Source organism: Diabrotica virgifera, chromosome 5 (assembly GCF_917563875.1).
Source record: "Diabrotica virgifera virgifera chromosome 5, PGI_DIABVI_V3a".
Lineage (NCBI taxonomy): Eukaryota > Metazoa > Arthropoda > Insecta > Coleoptera > Chrysomelidae > Diabrotica > Diabrotica virgifera.
Window position 1 is genome coordinate 204,878,111 of NC_065447.1, and position 12,114 is coordinate 204,890,224.

Genomic DNA, 12,114 nt, shown 5'->3' on the forward strand with positions numbered 1-12,114 from the left:
TTCCAGGAATCTGCACTTCAGCTATTCTTCGTATTGGGTGATTAACGTCTCGACGTTGAACATGACCAAACCATCTTAACCTATGCTCTCTCATTTTGGCATCAATTGGTGCCACACCTAGACTTCCCCCAATATACTCATTTCTAATTTTATCCTTCTTTATCACTCCACTCATCCATCTAAGCATTCTCATTTCCGCCACATGCATTCGTTGTTCCTCTTTTCACTGCCCAACATTCAGTTCCGCGCATCATAGCCAGTCTTATGGCTGTTTTATAGAATTTTCCCTTCAGCTTCATTGGAATTTTTCTGTCACACAACACACCACTCGCTTCTTTCCACTTCATCCATCCAGCCCTAATTCTACTGCATGCATCTCCATCTATTTCTCCATTACTCTGTAATACCGATCCTAGGTACTTAAAACTATTGCTTTTCACAATCATTTCACCATCCAAAGTTACCATTTTATTTGTAGTAACTCCATCTTTAAATGAACATTCCAAATACTCTGTTTTTGTCCTACTCAGTTTTAAACATTTTTCCTCCAGAGCTTGTCTCCACTGTTCCAGTTTTTGTTCTAAGTCTCTTTCACTATTTCCTATTAACACTACATCATCAGCATACATTAGGCACCATGGAATACTACCCTGTAGTTTCGCTGTTATCTGGTCCAAAACTAAAGAGAATAAATAAGGACTAAGCACCGAGCCTTGGTGCAATCCTGTTTTCACCTGAAATTTATCAGTCTCTCCCACACCTGTTCTAACACTAGTCGTTACTCCCTCATACATATCTCTCACAATCTTTACATATTCGCCAGGGAGTCCTCTCTTATTGAGTGCCCACCACAGAATCTCTCGAGGAACTCTATCATATGCTTTCTCAAGATCAATGAATACCATATGAGCGTTGGTCTCTGTATTCCTGTTTTTTTTCCATCAGTTGCCTTACAATGAAAATTGCATCTGTTGTTGATTGTGTTTGAGTGCCAAAAATACAATTATTTTTGTGAAATACAATTATTCTTAGACTGACAGCTTTTGACATAGTTCCTCATCGTTCCACGAATATATTAAACTAAAATATTTTTCATACCGTCGAAAAGTTATCATGAAGGTAATACCTTTGAAATGAGGTAGAATGGGACTCGTTAATGAGTGTGATACATTTTCTGCATGCCTTTAGACCTGGTGTATATCCTTTTTAGTTTGAAAATTGATCTTAAATTTAGTTTTTTACTTGTAAAACACCCTTTATATTCTGTGGAAAGTCATATATCAGGTAGCTGTTATAATAGTGTTTAATATAGATACATAAACGAAGTGTTGTAAGTAACACCCAAATACATAGAAAATGTAGAAACAAGGGGACGTGCATTTTGTCAAACAGAAAATTTATAAACCATATTGGCCATTTTGTAATAGAATATTTCAAAAATAATTTAGCAAACAACCACCTATTTTGTTAGTACCTCTATGAGCTAACCTTCGTGCCATAAAAAGCAATATCATTGTTTATTATGTATATCGTAAATTGTGTAATTGTAACAGGCAAGCCCTCTTTTATAAAAAAAATGACCTGAACTGCTAGCGAGTTAAAACAACATACTAGAGTTAATGAAGAAAACAGTTTTAAATCGTTTTCTTTTTCTAATTGACTTTGGATATTTTTATTAACGTGAGGATCAAAGCTTTCCTGTTTTTTTTCAGCTTCTCTTCATTGGATAGATTTTTAAAATATTCACAGAAAAAACATGCATCTTTTTTTGGCTGAAAAAAATTTAAATATTTTACTCAGTATTGAAAGAAAATATTTCCATATAAATGCTTTTTAATAGACTGATAATTATTTTCTGTGCACTGCTTTAGACACCACTAATACATTTCAGATAAGTTCAAGTCCCCCTTTAAATATATTCTCTGTGTGCGAGCTCAGCAGTAATAAGATTACATTACAGGAAAAGAATCTATACGCCTTCTTGCGAAAATATTTCTTTCATCATTTATCCTTGGACATTCAGTCTTTGAAAATTGTTTTACGTTCAAAGCCAACTCTGAAGTAAAAAATTTAGAAATCTAACTGTTTGCAACTGAGAAAATAAAACGCTTAGGAAAAAATCAGTTACAAAATGAAACAACTCAAATTTTTACACTTTGGACCTAAAATAATTACCATTTTATGACAAATGTGTGACATCTTCACTGAACGTTATTATAGAGTTCTGAAGCTATTTCTTTGTGGAATTTTTGTAATTAACTATTCTAATTGGGAAATAAGCCACAATTTAATTGAAAAAATAATGTTGTTAACGTTTCAACTTCCAATTCGGACGTCGTTTTCAAAATACAAAATATTAATATTTAATATCATTAATCAGAATTCGAAGTCGAAACGTTAATAAAATTATTTTTTCAATAAAATTATGGCTTATTTCCCAATTAGATGAGTTAATTATAGAGTTGTTATACCCTATTCCACGAACATACGCCTGTTTTGGATTACTTCGACAACGAATATTTTACTGTGCAAAATAAGAAGAACGAAAATAAATTGCAAATTACATTGTTGTTTATTGGAATAATTATTAGCGCCATTTACTTTCGTACTTCTTATGTTGCACAGTAAAATATTCGTTGTCGAAGTAATCCAAAACAAGCGTATGTTCGTGGAATGGCCTATACCATACCATTTGTAATTCGTAAATATTGGTTATTGAAGCACTTCCCAATATTTAGCACGAAACCCCTATAATTCAAACTTTTTACTTATTGGAATATCTATGTATAGATATGTAATAGACTAGACATTATTCTATAGATATGTAGATAGAAACTTATCCATAAATCTGCATAATATAGAAGTTTGTAGATTGAAGGATAAGTTTCTGTGTAAAACAACAAGATCTAGCTATGACATTAGGAACCCTCTCATAAAAAAAAAACAACATAAAAAAAACATTAAAAACCAGAGGCTTAAGAGCTAGATACAATCTGATAAGCTAAAATATTTCAGACAGAAAAGATTATATTATGTGACAGAGACATACGTAGAAGACTTACTATTGCAATTGCAAAAACAGCTATGAATATGATGAAACTGGTATATAACAATTTGGAAAAATTTAACCATAACAATGCAAACAAAGTTAAAGCTGGTAAGAGCTCTAATTTTTCCATAGCCACATATATGCAAGGGAAACATGGATATTTAAGAAAGCAGATAGAAATAAAATAGACGGTTTTGAGACCTCTCCGCTTTTTTAGGGTTATGTATTGTTATTTTCACTCCCATTTTCCCTTTCTCTTACATACTATCAATAGAAAATGTTACTCCCTTGGGGAGTGACATTTCTCTCAAAAATTAAGAGAATTTGTTTCAAGAATACAGAATTTTCGGTTTTAGTTAGCCACGCCTACTTTTACGTCACTTTCTCTTACAATTTCTACTCCCCGAAATTCAAGAATAAGGGTCCTGGCGTGCAGCGCGTCGAGATGACTGACGGGCAGCCATGCTTCACAATATTCTTGTGCGAGTATCATGGGTCTCGCACACTTCCCACGAGAGTGTTTTCAGAATGATAGGCACTGGACGTCAGCTGCTGAACACCATAAAGAAAAGAAAAACGGAGCATTTTGGACACATAATTAGAGGATCCAAATACCCTTTACTTCGCCTTATCATACAGCAAAATGTAAAAGACAAAAGATGGTTAGGACGTAGAAAGCTATTTTGGCTACGAAATCTAACCACGGTGCGATATGACAACTGAAGAACTATTTCTCACAGCAGCTGATAGAGAAACATTCCAAGAACTTCAAAATATGATGATAGCTAACGTTAAATCACAGTAATGGTACTTAAAGAAAAAAAAAATTAAACAGGAATATATAAATATTTAAATAATAGTTTAAAAATATTAAAAAATTTTAATCTTTTATCTATTTACAACATTTAGGGCTGGTTGTTCGAACGCTAATCAAAAATGATCATTATCAAATATTTAATTACTGTCACCAACTGTCAATATCAACTTGGATTGGGTAGCTGAAATCATAATTATTGATTACAATTATGAAATTAGTTAATCAATTATGTTAATAATTGTTATGTTAATTGATTAGCTAATCTCATAATTATAATCAATTTTGTCTTCAGCAACCCAATCAAAGTTGACATTGACAGTTGGTGACAGTAATTAAATATTTGATAGTGATCATTGTTGATTAGCGTTCGAACAACCGGCCCTTAATTTCCTTACTTGTGTCTACATCAAAAATAGTATCAATCGAATCACAGTTATCCAATACAATTGGATCTACGAGCTCAAAACTTATTCCATCGACTCTAACAGTATAAACTTTTTTTGAAAAAGTGGGTTTTGGTCCTGTATATCCCAGACTTTTATAGTATTCCTGGTCGACAACCTAAAAGAGTAGAAAAATAATTATTTTGACAGATATTTTAAGAACATTTTTTTATTTGATACACTGCATTTTTACAATCTACTCTATATAGGGTGAGGCAGATAACTGGCCTATTAGAAATATCTCGAGAATTAAAGGCAACAGAATCATAAAAATTGGAATAAAGGGGTTTTGAGGAATGATCTATTAAATGAAAATATTTTGATCTCTTTGCAACTTCCGGTTATACCGGAAGTTGCTTATAACTTGGTTTTTTTTAATGGGACACCCTGTATATTTTTACATTTTTGGATTCTCCTCAATATCTTCTTTCTTAAAATATGAGATTTTGTAATATTATAGAGCGTATTTTAAAAGATATTTACGTTTTTTTATTAATTTCGTAGCAATATTCACACCCTGTAGAATTGTAATAGTTTGACATTAAAAACTCTGCTTACGTTCAAGTGATTTTTAATATAGTCTATTATTGTTAGGAATTATTAGTATGGCTAATTTTGAAATTTTAGTATACAGGGTTTGTCGAAACTCGGAATGAATATTTTCTGAGTTTTCTTAAATAGAACACTCTGTATTTTAGTATTGTAGTGAGATGCTATTTCATAGTACTTTTTTATTTTATAAGTATTCCCTATTCGCGGTGTGCAAGTACTTGGAAGGGAAACGAGAAACGACCGTGCGCGAGTCGCGGAGAAATATTGCAACTATCTTAAATAATTCATATTGTCAATTGAAATTGTCAAATTGACGTATATTTCATACCTTGTGTCATTGACGCAGAAAAATTATATATTGCTCCACAATATTGATATGATATGCAATTATTATATAAAGGTAAATTTAATTAATTGTATTTTGCTTGCAGTACTGCATTTTAATAACTAATTTTATTTACTACATACAATTGTTTACGTTTGCTAAACATAACCTGCATCTTATTTTTTCTTCTTATTATTTTTTTGGACTATGGCCTTGACAATTATCCAGCAACCAGGACTAATATAATTGGCCAATATAATTAAAAGTGCGAATAAAAGTACAGAGCGTAGAAATAGAGGTCGCTTTGCCGAACTTGCACGGTCCCAATACCTAACTGCTTTAATTTGTGAGTTATTGGTGATTCAAGCTAAACATTAATTGCAACAAAAAATACGTAAAATTTTATTAGGTTGGCCGTGAAAATATTTAATCACAAATAATTTTTCAGAAATCAATACATTTTAATCCAGACTGAACCTTAAAATTACCAATAATGGTTTAGCTATCAAAATACCTACGTAGTTAAGATTGTTGGTGTGATTAAAAATTAAGCACAAATTAAAGCAGTTAGGTATAGGGAATGCTTAAGAAATAAAAAAGTGCCATAAAATATCATTTCATAACAATAATAAAATACAGGGTGTTCTATTTAAGAAAATTCAGAAAATACCCATCCTGAGTTTCGACCAACTCTGTACACTAAAATTAAAAATTTAGATATACTAATGATTCTTAACAATAGTAGACTATATTAAAAATCATTTGAACGTAAGTAGAGTTTTAGTTGTCAAACTACTACAATTCTACAGGGTGTGAATGTTGCTACGAAATTAATAAAAAAACGTAATTATCTTTTAAAATACCCTGTATAACATTACAAATCCTCATATTTTAAGAAAGAAGACATCGAAGAGAATCCAAAAATGTAAAAATATACAGGGTGTCCCATTTAAAAAAACGAAGTTCAACTTCCGGTATAACCGGAAGTTGCAAAGAGATGAAAATATTTTCATTTAATAGATCATCCTTCAAAACCCCTGTATTCCAATTTTAGTGATTCTGTTGCCTTTAGTTCTCGAGATATTTCTAATAGGCCAGTTATCTGCCTCACCCTGTATACAAAAAGTAAATGGTATGTAAAGCGCTGGTTTCCTCGAAAGTGGTGCCGACAAACTGCGACCGTAACACTGCGATGAATGACGTCATAAAAATAAGAAACTGTACCATGCAAAATAATAACGGTGGTTTCCAAGGATGCGTTGGAAGCCACCGCTTGCTGAGTTTGCACATTCCATTGCCGCAGTGAAGAACCTTGAATTTTTCACCGTAATCTGACGTAATTCATCGCAGTACTACGGTCGCAGTTTGTCAGTACCGCTTTCGAGAAAACCAGCGCTTAAGTCAATTAAAGTGAGTTAGGTACCGTCCAGTGACGGTTCTCTTATTATTGTGGTAGGTCGTCTGGCCATACCCTCTTCAGTCTTCTTTCAGCAAGTGGTTGGGTAAATAAATTATTATCAATTCGTTTGTGTGATCAGTGGAGCGATTTTTATATTTTATTGAACGACCCTTTATTATGTCCTTGATTAGTGGGATGTCAGATCATTGTGAAGTGTCTGGTTGGATACAGACCATGGAACATTTTCTTATCATACGGAGTATTTTGGACTCGAATGTTTGGAGTATCTTCGTATTTGAAGGTTTACTGCAGCCCCATAGTTCTATTCCGTATAACCAAACTGGTATGAATATAGCTTTGTACAGAAGAAGTTTATTTTCAAGAGATAACTGAGACCTTTTGTTAAATAGCCAATTCATATTTTTTAGTTTTAATTGTGACGTCTATTTGTGTACTTGTTTCAAAACTAAATTTACGATTGTTGTCAATCCTTGAAAAAGGCATGGATCTCTTGCCGAAACGTCGGACAATATATCAATAAAAATGTCATAACATCATTGACAGCATAACATCATTGATAACATCTTTTTTATGAACCTAAGCCCAAGAAACTTTGGTAAAAAAATATATTGAGGTTCAAGAATCAAACTGTTAAGCTATAAGTATACATATATTTAAAAGCGTTGACCTTTTATCTGTGTGTATGTAAGGATTAAAGATTTTATATGTAAGGGGAACAGAAAAAGATAAAATACTAACAATAAATTGTTCATGATATTATATACGTTTATTTATGTTTTAAATATAGGTATTAAACTAATAGTCAGGATTTGATCTCATCTCGAATATATGTTTCACATTTAAATAATATATTTCATTTATTAGTTGGGAATATATAAATAAAATACGAGACTGTGCATATAATTAAATATAATTGGGATAAAATAACAAATCGGTTTCCAGTGTGAATTGAAATGATACTCATAATAACACGTGGACTATTGTTTTGAAAACGAATATAAAATGAAATGTAAACAAATACTTTATAAAATATTCATAATTTATACATTAAACTGGACTCCGAATATTTTTGGGTTATTCCATTTCAAATCACTCAATTTTGGATCAAAAAAACTTTTGGTTCTCCGATTTGTCTGAAAATTGCTATGTAGTATCTGCGGGATGTAGAAACAAAACATTTAAGGTCAAATTGTCTACTTCTTCTTCTTCTTCTTTTTTCTCAAAATGTTATTTTAAGCGATTTTACACCGATTTTACAGTGATTTGGTATTTATTTAAACAAATTTGCATTTTCTGTCATATGCAATTTCTACCTATATTACAAATATGGAATTTGTTTATAAATGTATTAATTAATAAACAGTCTACTTTGTTTACAATTCCCGAAAAAAATTATTTTCTTCCAAAAATCTAGTTTGTTAATCATAGTATCATTAATAATCATAGAAAAGGTCAAAATACATTTTAATAAATAAATTATTTTTAATAAATAATTATTTATTGAATTTAATTTATTTACTAAAGTATACCTTAATTTTATCTATGATTAATAATGATAGTATGTTTAAAAAAATAGATTTTTGAAAAAAAAATAGTTTAAATAAATTAGATTGTTTATTAATTAATAAATGTCTAGACAAATTGCATATTTGTTATGTACACAAAAAGTACATAAAAATTAAAAAAATAATGATCAAAATCCATTAAGTAGATCTCGAGATATTATAAATGGTAGTATTTAAGTTGCTTTGTTAATTTTTAAATTCGTGCATTTGTCGGCTCCCAGCTCCCCTTCACTTACCACGACTAATCACCATTTGAACTACACTTTTAAAAATTTGTGGAAAATACCAGCTTTTCGAATATGTAAAAAGATTTTTTTCTGCGGACATTATTTTTAAAACTATTCTACATGTTTATAAACTACCAAATTTCAAAAATTTGTCATTAAGAATTTTGACTTTTTAAATAGTTTGTTTATCTTTTCTTAATGCATTTTGATAGTACCACTCTTCTACATTCATTTGGCATACGCAGAATTGCCCTATCCTCATTTGCAAACTTCCTATACTTATTGCAAAATTGGTACTTGTTTTTATTTTATGAACAAAATAAGTATTAACTTATTTTATCCTTTTTATACTTTGCTAATCTTATTTTAAGTTTACTGAACTTAACCTTCTTGTTTTCGTTTTGGTTACTGCATTATAGCCTAGCTCTTTAATTGATATTTTCGTAAATATTTAATAAAACACAAATATGTCTGTGTTTACATATTTATACAATTGAATAAATATAAAATCTTTTATAGGATTTTAAATGGAAATTTTAAATACCATCAAAACAAGAAAATTTGAATATCTCAAACATATTACACATGGAGAGAGATACAATTTGCTCAAATTGATTATGCAGGGAAAGATTCAAGGAAAAGAAGCATAGGAAGACGAAGACTATCGTGGTTTCGCAACCTGAGAGAATGGTACGAATGTACATCAAATCAACTTTTCAGTACAGCCGTCTCTAAAGTCTGAATAGCTATGATGCTTGGCGATCTCTGTTGCGGAGATGGCACTTGAAGAAGAGACCTTAGGAAAAAACTTATATATAATAAGAGGCAACTTAGAGGGGATGATACATTGACAATAAAAATCAACCTGAATGTATCACCTCTCATTCAGCTACTAATACTTTGCAGAGACAACATTTATTATTAATTAAACGTTGTTATTTTGACACACTGGGTATAAAGATAATTATAGAAATACGATGGTTGTTGCACTACCTGTGCAATTATATTTAATGTTATCAGTAACACTGTTTTGTAAATTGCTAAAAATATGAATAATTAAAAATAAAACTTATTTAAAATCCAAAACATTATCAGTGTATATAGAATAATGGACAGAATATACGAAACAATATTTAGATATAGGACCTTTTACGTATATGACGTTCTGAGTTAATAAGACTACTTGAGCACTACGTGGGTTTTGGCCTCTTCAACAATTACTTTCCAATCTCTTCTGCTAGTGGCAAATGTTCACCAATTCCGAATTCACATAACCCTTAGATCATTCTCGACACTCTCGCTACAGCCAACCTTCACTCGAAGATTTTTTTATATTGCCTTTATAAAAGGTATATTTATTTAAAAACTCTTAAAAGGCCTACAATGATCACACAACGTTTTCGCTTTTTAAAAAGAGCATATCAGTGCTGTTACCTAAAATAAGTATAACCATATTAGTGAAGACAAAAGTTAAAATTGAAATGTTGACCAAGGTAAAAAACAAAGTTTGGTTATAATTACAAGCTTGTTATGCTGAGCCACCAAAAATACATTGGTTAAACCTTTTTCTTCGTCTTCTTCATGTACCATGTCCTTTCAGAACGTTGGTTACCATCATAGCTATCTTAATTTTATTCACTGCCACCCTAAATAGCATGCTTGTATCAACACCATACCAATCTCGCAAGTTCTTCAACCATGAGGTTCTTCTTCGTCCTGGTCTTCGTTTGCCCGCTATTTTTCCTTGCATGATATTTTGTAGCAACCTATATTTGTGACCTCTCATTACATGTCCGAAATACTCCAGCTTTCTCTGCTTGATGCTTTTTATGATCTCAGTACTCTTGCTGAGACGTTCTAGTATTGTGGAATTTCGAATCTTCTCCACCCAGGAGACTTTTAAAATTCTTCTATAGCACCACATTTCGAAAGCCTCAAGGCGATTTAAATCGATTTTATTCACAGTCCAGGACTCGACACCGTAAAGTAAGACCAAGAACACGTAGCAGCGAAGTAGGCGGATCCTTAATACCAATTTTAGGTCTCTGTTACATAACACCTTGGACATTCTTCTAAAAGCGGCTCTAGCCGCTCTATCCTAGATCTAATTTCGCCGTGACTTTCTGCGTTACAATTTAATTGCTGTCCAAGGTAAACGATTTTATCAACTTGTTCAAGTTTGGTGTTATTTACACATATTGTTATGCTCTACCTTTTCTATTTATTTTGATTAATAAGCAAATTCTTAATTTGATTGATTATCCAATTATTTTATTTATTGCCTATGTAATAGTCTGTATGATTCGACTAGTAACTGCTTGAAATAGCCATCCCACTTTTCCAGAATAATCGGTGTTATTATATCCCTTTTGGTATCTGTTCTCAACGTTTTAAGGAATTTCCAGCTCTCTGTGTTTCTTGTCCCCCCTATATAGGCGTTAAGTTGATTGCATTTGTTTGTCCACGTTTCGTTTTTCTTCTGTGTGATTTTTTCCGCACTCTTGCTTGTGCTTCTTTGTATAAAACCTTATCGGAATCTTTCTGTGTACTCATATATTTCCGGTACTTTTCTCTCTTATCGTCTATTTCGGTGACTATTTCTAAGTCCCACCAGTATGGTTTATTTCTTATGTTGTCTTTGTACTCCCCAATGCCTCATATGCAGCTTCGTGTATACATTGTGTTATATTATGTGTATGAAGATGTTCCGTATTTATAAATGTATATTGTCCTTTCAGTTTCTCGTCCAGTCGCTTTTCGTATAACGTTCTTATGCTTGTTTGTTGTAAGCTTTCTAGGTTGTATTTCTTTTTTGGTTCCAATTTGTTTCCTCCTTGTTCTCGTGGATTTAGATTTTTTTGAGATTTCATTCCGGGGAACAGTACTTCCGCTTTTAGAAGATGATGGTCACTGCCGCATGTTGCTCCTCTATAAACCCTTACATCGTTAATTTTCATTCGACTTCGTTGTTTTATCAGAAGATAATCAATTCAATCGATTTTAAATAAATATACCTTTTATAAAGTAAATTTTTCATTAAATTTACCTTACCGTATAAGAGGATCATCGATTAATTATGCATGTATGTATTTATTTGTAATTAACCCTTAAACGCCCAACCTTTTATAGGTTCCATGTACGCCCAAGGGTGGGTAAAAAATGTCCACCTCGAAAATAGCTAATATATTTATTGGGAGTTGTTGGAAATGGATTAAACTTAAGAATCTTACGCTTAATAAACACAGCATCTTCTAAAATATTAATATAAACAATTTACAAACCTTACAACAAAATTAGAATGTACATCAAAATTAACATACCAGTAAATGCCATTAATTCAGATTTGTCGATTTTCTCCACATTCTTCCTTTCAGCCTCCTCATTGGCGGATAATTATGTCGATTATGTAATTATACATCGATAATTATATGTATTATGTTCCTACCAACGAGAAATTAGAGAGAAACCCTTAGTAACAAGTTTTACCAAGGATGTACTTTTTATGTCCACCCATATTTAACTCAAGATATTACTTTTATTTTCAAAAATATCGGTAAAAACAAATTAATATTCGATAAAGGGCTGTATTTTTAACAATAAATAATTTTTGAAAATTTTTTAAACGCGTAATAAATATGTTACAAGGGAATAGGCATTAGGTGGACATTTTTTACCCACCCTTGGGCGTTTAAGGGTTAATGGTATACAGCCAGCTA

At 31.5% G+C, this 12,114-nt stretch overlaps 1 protein-coding gene across 1 annotated transcript in view; it reads right to left on the reverse strand.

The window, feature by feature from the left end:
• The window catches only part of LOC126885267 (uncharacterized), a 63,934-nt gene that overhangs the window by 18,746 nt on the left and 33,074 nt on the right, over positions 1 to 12,114 (reverse strand). The window contains exon 2 of the mRNA XM_050651755.1: positions 4,262 to 4,427. Coding sequence (XP_050507712.1) covers positions 4,262 to 4,427 — 166 coding nt within the window. The remainder of the gene's footprint in view (positions 1 to 4,261; positions 4,428 to 12,114) is intronic.